Raw genomic sequence first — 8,048 nt, forward strand, 5'->3', positions numbered from 1 at the left:
CCTTCAAAATTTTTTCCTCTTTTTTTTCATTATTTTTTCATGCCAAATCCAGTGATTTTCGTGACCTCAAAACTTATCCCAAATTTTTATGTATTTTAGGCTAGAAAGATAAAATTTAAACAAAAGATGACGTTCTATAGGTAGTCCACCCGGGCCTTAAACAAAAATCTACATTAATGACTTTAATGACTTTAAACAGGAAGCATAGAAAATTGAGAAGAAATATATATATTGTAATTATTTGGAAATTCTATTCAAACATTTCAAAATTAAAATTAGTTGTACTTAAAATTAAGTCTTGACGATTTTTTTGATTTCTACTTTCATAACTTAACATTTATGATTTAGTTTATTTCGCCACTCAAAAAATATTTGCATTTAATTTTTCGTATAAAGATGAAATTTGATTAACTGAACTCAATCTATTAGTTACGTAGTTTCATTATATGACTTCTTTAATTACTTTTCACTGGTTCTAATGGTAAGAATATAAAAAATTAAATAATTTATTTGTAGAAATGTATGAACGCCCTTCAACAAGTAACAGCACGTGACGGAAAGCCGATAATAATCTGTGAAGTAGGTGATAATGAAACAAAAGCCCTGGCATCGAGTACTCTGGAGGTACCAAAGACTGTCGATTGTCTCCAAGGCATTCTAACTGTCATCCCGATGCAATTACTATCATTCCACATCGCTGTGCTCCGTGGCTGTAACGTCGATTGCCCCAGGAATCTCGCCAAGTCTGTAACGGTCGAGTAAATCCCACTCCAATTCTTTCTTTTTAATTTTTTGAGAATGCTCTTGAGTGTCAACAATCTGGTAAGATTGTTATTTTCTTTATGTTCTGATCCAACATAGGGATAAGACACTGCCGACGAAATATCAGCTCATTAAATTTCTTTCACTCTTAACGAAATAAGTGATTATGAAAAAAAAAGATGACTGCAAAGGAAAACATTCTGGCGATTGTGCATATCTCGGTAAGAATTTTTTTAATTTTAAAATGTTTTTTCATTTTTTTCATAGACAATTCGAAAAAATGTCCTATTATGGTTTCCTACCAATTAGAGTTCGTCAAATAGATTCGTATAAAATCAATGACTAATTTGTCCCCTCCCCACCCAATTACTGGATCACATTCTTCTGCTATTGTTTTTGCTTTTTAGTTTTATGACTAAGTCAGTTGCATTTCTCTGTATAATTATCGAAATATGATCAAGAAAGAAGGAACAATGCACTTTCCTTTCAAATTGCATTTATCAGGTCCAACTATTGTATTATTGTTACTGCTCTGCGTTATTAATTGTGATTTAAATAGTAAATCGGTTCCATTAGGTTTAGATTTATCGTATCGTCAGAACATGCATGTGTTAGTTTTAATCATGAATCAATAGGATTAAGAGTTATTGACGATGTGTTAACGTGAGAATTTTTTATTTTAAGTTTGGAATTATCTTCTTGAAATTTCCATGGTGTAATCTAATTTCTTCCCAACTTTTACAAGCCACAACGTTCAGCCATGTGGCTCAAACGAATTTATGGATAACAGATAATTCAAAATGATTCTTTCGGTAGCAGCATTCTTAATTAATTCATCACAACAATTCATGAAACCAATGAAAATAAATATATATAGAATCAGCTAGTAATAAAATTCAAATTATTTAAGTTGGTTGATATTGGTTAAATTAGATAAATGACCTGGACAAAAAAATTGCTGGCTTCAAAACATCGGCAAGAATCCTTTTTGATTTTTTTTTTATATGTAAATTCTTTCAAACTCTATGAATTCCCATGTCGGTTGGCAAAAGTCGAGGAGTAGAATTATTTTTGTAATATACCACTGTTCATAATCATTCAACTTGAAGTAAAATCAAATGTTGTGTAAAAGTCAGGACGTTCCTAAAATCAAATAACGAATTATAATAGGATTTGTAGGGAGTAATGTTATGGAATGAATAGAAATTTATAAAATCACGATCAATAAATTTATATGATGGTATACGTGTGGAGTTTACTGATTAATTCCATTTCATGAGAATCCCAAAGCCGTTATTCATCTCTATTCGATCTAGGAATTTATTCCTGGTGTTACGATTTGTCAAGTGACAAGCTTTATCTAGCTCAAGAGAATCCCAATCCAAATCCCTGTGATATCGTTATCTCCTCGTCCACTCATCCCTCATGAATTTCGACTGATCAATCAACCCAAATCTTACATCAAAAGAATTTTCGGTAAATCGATAAAAACCAGACAATTTTTAGAAGAGTAAATCGTAAAATTTCATTTAAACCTGTAAAATATTTTCGAAAAGGGATATAAAGAGTTGGGAATTGATAGAGAATAAATCGTGGGCCTGTTACAATTGTCACTTTGTCGAGGTATTGAATTAATATATAAAGAATGAGGATTCATCTCTTATTTTGGAGACTAGTGCGATAAAAAACCGCACGGCTTCGGTGCATGTTATTGGGAACGATTTTTTAAATAAAGACCTTAATTAAATACCTACGTAATTGCTCTTTTTTTCGTTCTTTACTAAATTGCCGTAGAATATTTTTTCTACAACTCGTTAATCGTTTTCGTGTGTCTTATTGAGCGGATATATCCCATTTTACATTCCTTTTTTAATAAGTGGTAATGGAGGCGTGCATTGTGTATCAATATTTTAAGTATTATTTCTGTTTTCTCCTAATAATTCAATAAGGCAATAATTCACTGCCTCCTATTCCAAATAATTCACTCATTTTTTCTCTCTGAACAGAAGCTTTCAGAAGCGATGAAAACAATCTTCAAGATTTTAATTTAATGGCCTCATTGACTCATCATCGAACGTGATCTTAGGTTTTAATTCTATCCGGTTAGCCTAAAATATATTAAAATTTGGGATCAAATTTGTGTTGTAAGCACCACTCGAATAGTTATAAAAAAATAATGAAAAAGAAGAGAGAGAAAAATTTATTGAAGGGCGCTTAATCGTGATAATGGTTAAAAGTGATTTACCAAGTTTACAAAAAAATAATAAAAAACTGGTTTGAGTGACGCAATGGTAGGCCGCGTATTTTTTATTATTTTTTATTTTTTGTAAAATTGATAAATGCGTTTCAACCAATATCGCGATTTAGCGCTTTTCAATAATTTTTCCTCTTTTTTTCGATTATCTTTTTATAACCATCGGGAATGGTTCCCGCAACATAACTTGATCCTTAATGTAAATATATTTTAGACTAAAAAATAGAAGTTGAACAGAAGATCGCGTTTGATAGATGATCCATCGGGGCCTTAATTAAAAAAAATAAATAAACAAATAAACCTAATGATTTTCATCTGTACTGTTAACAAATTATTTATCATTCACATATCACTGAGTTAATGACATCGCGATAATCCATCTATAGATTCATATATATATAGCACGAGTCTTATAAATAAAAAAAACGATAATATATATATATATATATGTATATTAATGTAAGAGAAACCCTAAGGTGAAGTGAACCATGCTGAACCACTATGAGTGTACCCTTTGTTATGTATAGAATTACCACGCGCTTTCAAATGGTCTACGATACATCCACGTTAAAAAATTGGCAGAGAATGTGAGTCGGATTTATGAGACACTATGCACGAATCACACAACCAAGTCCACTATTGAGAGTATGATGGTGAAGGATATTTTATGGACTTCGAATTGCTCCCTGAACTATTTCTATCCATCTAGACATCAAGAAATTCAAATGAATTCGTCATTTGAATGAAAGAATGTCGAAACCGGACACTGCTCTTGATGACAGAGCTTATTATTCTCATTCTTTAACACCCTCTTATTTTACATTATTTTTCCTACAAATGCAACCCTGTGATGTTCTTGAGGGTGAAGCATCGGAATATCTACCTTATTGAGAGAAAAAGATAAGATGAACTTAAAAAGGTGCTCTCCCTTTTAGCCATCATCACCGGTTTTTTAAGTTTTCCAGCAAATTGTTGATTGAACCGAACCGAAATAATATACCATTTTTGCGTTTGTCATTATTTCATGACTCACGATGTTCCATGAGCGTGCAATAATTCTCTTGTATTTTTTTGTGAAATTCTATTGCTCGTCACGAGTCGTGCGCATGCGCCCTTCCCTCCCGGGGATGTTTGCGCATCCGGAAAGCCACCCCCTCGTCGATCAGAGCAAGACATCCGAAATCTCCATGCGCCCCAATGTCCCCAAGTGAGACAAAATCATAGTCCGTAATCGTGGAGGATCGAACCCAGAGGTATTCCAAATCCCACGAAAAGCTCAACAACTGCACTGAGAAAACGCGAGTGTAAAAAAAAATCACTCACCTTAACAAATAAATAAAATTGAAAAAGAAATACATTCTGACATTTACTGATGGCTGCGAGCTTAAACTGCGCTGGTGCAAGTGTGTAGTAATCGAGCATCGATACAAACTCAACCTTATCTAAATATAAACTCGTTCGCTAACTCGAAACGAGAAACTGCATAATAGTGATTGCCCTGTATTTACATTGTATTAGCAATCGATCGATTTTCGAGTGTTGAGTTCGATCAAAACAAACCCATACCCATACCCATATCCGCACCCGCCGCCATCGCAACCCCCTACTAACCTCGAACACCTCGAAGACATCGAAGACATCGAAGAGCTCGAAGAAGGGGTTGGAGTGATTTTCAAGTTAAAATTCTGAATAAGTTTAAAAAATTGAGTGAATCGGCTGTATTTGGTTGGGACAATTGAAAAGAAGAGAAAAAAATAATAAAGAAAATTAAAAAAAAGCAAAAATCGGGAAAAATAATGGTCGATTTGTGGAGCTGCGCGCGTTTGTGAAAATTGACGTGGGGGTGTGTAGTGGGGGTGGGAGGCCTGGCACAAGTGTGTGAGTACACGAAGTACACTACGTAAGTCAGTCGACAGTCTGCCGGCGAGCAGTGCAGACTAGGTGGGCATTGCGCGTTAAAATAATTCAGTCGTGTGCCGCTAATATTTTCACAGCTCAAAGGTACAAATACAATACAACACAAATTATAACCCCTGTGAATTATTTTTTTTCATTAATTTATTTTCAAAGGATCATTTCATTGGAATCATTACCGTTAAATCCAGTGGGATTTATCGATCGGTTGAGACGGAGGGAAATAAACAATTTACGGAGGAATAAGAGGCGAACCCGGGTTTACACCGGGTTACTATCGGTATACGCTTTGAGGATTATCGATCGTATTTGACCCACACGGACTAAAACTGTTTTTACGGACGGTCGAGTGGACTTATTCAGTCGTACGAAGAGATTTTGTTGGATTTTTTTTTTTCGTTTTTTTTTGGCGGGGGGGTTGTTGAGGGTTTGTTGTTGGGGAGTGCGGTAGTTTGGAGTGGGGGAAGTTAGTGAATTATTGTTTTTTTGAATATTGAGGATTCAGCATGGCTGCCCCAGCAGCTTGCACAAGGTTCAGTGACAACTATGATCTCAAGGAGGAACTTGGAAAGTAAGTAGATTGGTTTTATGCTTATTTTATTACTGAGGTTCGACGTTTTTGGGGGGTGGGGATGTCATTTGCGTGACAATTAGGTGGTGATTTATAGATCTTGTGGATGTAGTAATAATGCATTGTTGGAAGATCACACTTGAATTTTCAAATAAAATTTTAAATTTAAGTGAATTCTTTATTACGAATGAGTTAATTTTTTCATGTAATTCTGGTAATTCTCAATTTTCAGGTCCATATGACATTGAAAAACCGGGTATATGTCAATCAGTGATTTCCCCGAATTTTCTATTTATTGAAAATTCAATTGTATGTCATGTTGAATTTTCAGGATGATCATGAAATTCTGAGCTTTCATTGAAAAATCAATTGTCATTTAACATGATAACCCCCATTTTCTTGAATTTTCAAGATAAATGAAAAATTCTGTGACAGTTTTGAACTTAAATTGAATTAAAACTCATATAATTGGGAATTCGAATGATTTTTGATTGAAATGTCATGAAAATTTTAACAATGAGAACTTTAATTATAATGCCAATCAATTATATTATTATAATGACAATACAAACTGAAAAAAAATTCATGGCAAAATATGAAAGCGGGAGTGGATGTTTCGGGGTCAATAAGAGTGGACAATGGACTGACCCACCCTAAAAGGGGTTGCTCATTAAAAATTTATAAATAATAGAATTACTTATAATTGAACAATATGATGGTAGTCGTCTATTACGGCACAACAAGGCTCATACGAGGCAACGAGGGCAAACATTTTTCTCTCAGACATTTTAATGTATTCTCTCAAGATAAAGAGGGGATTCATTATTTACGTGATATAACGTGGCGTCTAGTTACATCTCATGCATCTTGTGTGTGATTCCTTCCCATTCCTCTTCTAATCTCCCACTCCATTCGTCTAGGATAGAATTTTTATCGTTGATGATCCTGAAGGTTGTAGAGAAACATTGAATTGCAGATATTTCGAGATAAGGACGATTGAGATATTTTTAATTTTGCCTCATTAGAAATTTAAATAGACCAGTGGTCAACCGGTTCAAATCGTTTTTCACTACTCTTCGGTTTTTAATGAAAATCTCGAAATGTAAAGCAAATAGGAAAATTTTTGTTAGTAGCTTTTTTGTAGAGCCAATCGAGAACTATTAAGAAGGTTATTACAAAAATTTCACTATCTCTCATAGTTTTGGAGGGATTCTTGATAAACTCACTGAGGAGGTATGTCCGCTTGTATCGATTCACCGCTTCGCTACTGATTTAATTGTAGGATGGAGGAAGATGTATATCTACTAGACGCAGATGATTAGCAGATGATTATTATCGAAAGTAATTATAGGAAATCATCAACATAGTATTCCCCAATAAGGCCTTAATTTACAAGAACTAGGAAACAATCAGTTTAAGACGTAATTAATTTTCTTTCATAATGTTTTATTGCTATTACTTAATATCTTATCCGCTATGGAGTAATCAATTTTCGTCGTAATTTATGAGATTATCCATTGAAAAATCTTTCCATCACTTGACTTTTTATTGAAGAAGAAGTTGATAATTCATGTGATTATTTCGCTTGTGAAAAAATTTAGCAGAGGATATTTTTACTAGAGGTGAGTAAGTTTAAACGAGCAATTAATTGAACTGTGGATTACAACGAAAATCAAAGGATGGTCTAATATATATATATATAGAATGCACATCTATCACTGGATATCATCATATAAAAATGATGATTTTCAAGGTAAAACAAACAGATGGCCAAGGCTATAGAAGGCCAGAAGGCATATACCCGTTATTTTATGCGCTCTCCGTTTTTCTTTCCCAGTTTTTCTACCTATTAGATTGATAGTAGATTGATAGTAGATAGAATTATAATGGATTCTTAGAAAAGACGATTTACTGCGCGTTATTATGTGATCATTTTTCGAGTGTTTTACAATTTTCTGAGAAACGGTTGATAAATCGATCTGAAAAAATATATCGTTCTTAAGTTTTATTATTATTCAAGGTTTCACGAAGTTACATTATCGTAGAAGAATTTCCCTACTTTCTCAGTAGACTTTTGCACAAATTAACAAAGCTCTATTAAAAATCTAGAAAAATAGACGCACGACTGAAAATTTGTGAATCATGGAATAATGATAAAACTGAAAAAAGGTACATTTTTTCACATCCATTTAATTCGTGGTTTTCCAGATTTTAACAAAAAAAAATGAATCATGAAGAGATCTCAGTAATAACTCCTCAAGTTTTTTATTTCACTAATCCGGCTAGGTGCTTGATTGCATTTGAATGTAATTAGTTTAATGTTGATAAAAGATTCAATATTAGACATTTTTTCTACAATTTTCAATTCTTCTGTGCTATTTTAAATGAAAACATACACGAGTCTTCATAAGAATAACAATGGTTACTGTACATTTAATTTAAGGACCGGTTGGATTATCTGGAAAAGATAATTTACTCCAAAAATTGGGATTCCTAATTACTCTGGCAATTAATCGTTTTTTTCAATAATTGTTAGCTAGCGTTCTA

The 8,048-nt window shown here is 33.3% G+C and overlaps 2 protein-coding genes across 17 annotated transcripts in view; both read left to right on the forward strand.

Moving 5' to 3' along the window:
- LOC105265763 (Glutamine:fructose-6-phosphate aminotransferase 2) overlaps positions 1 to 2,007 on the forward strand; it is a 16,143-nt gene extending 14,136 nt beyond the window's left edge. For all 5 annotated transcript variants that reach the window (XM_011303451.1, XM_011303452.1, XM_011303454.1 and 2 more), the window contains one exon: positions 517 to 2,007. In XM_011303451.1, coding sequence (XP_011301753.1) covers positions 517 to 762 — 246 coding nt within the window. In that variant the 3' untranslated portion in view covers positions 763 to 2,007. The remainder of the gene's footprint in view (positions 1 to 516) is intronic.
- Positions 2,008 to 4,224: 2,217 nt separating this feature from the next.
- The window catches only part of CaMKII (Calcium/calmodulin-dependent protein kinase II), a 109,386-nt gene continuing 105,562 nt past the window's right edge, over positions 4,225 to 8,048 (forward strand). For 2 of the 12 annotated variants that reach the window (XM_011303465.1, XM_011303467.1), the window contains exon 1: positions 4,228 to 5,501. In XM_011303465.1, coding sequence (XP_011301767.1) covers positions 5,437 to 5,501 — 65 coding nt within the window. In that variant the 5' untranslated portion in view covers positions 4,228 to 5,436. Of the gene's footprint in view, positions 5,502 to 8,048 lie in introns of all 12 variants that reach the window. The other 10 variants (XM_011303469.1, XM_011303468.1, XM_011303463.1 and 7 more) reach the window with 9 other exon arrangements.

Source organism: Fopius arisanus, unplaced genomic scaffold (assembly GCF_000806365.1).
Source record: "Fopius arisanus strain USDA-PBARC FA_bdor unplaced genomic scaffold, ASM80636v1 scaffold00032, whole genome shotgun sequence".
NCBI classification, from domain to species: domain Eukaryota; kingdom Metazoa; phylum Arthropoda; class Insecta; order Hymenoptera; family Braconidae; genus Fopius; species Fopius arisanus.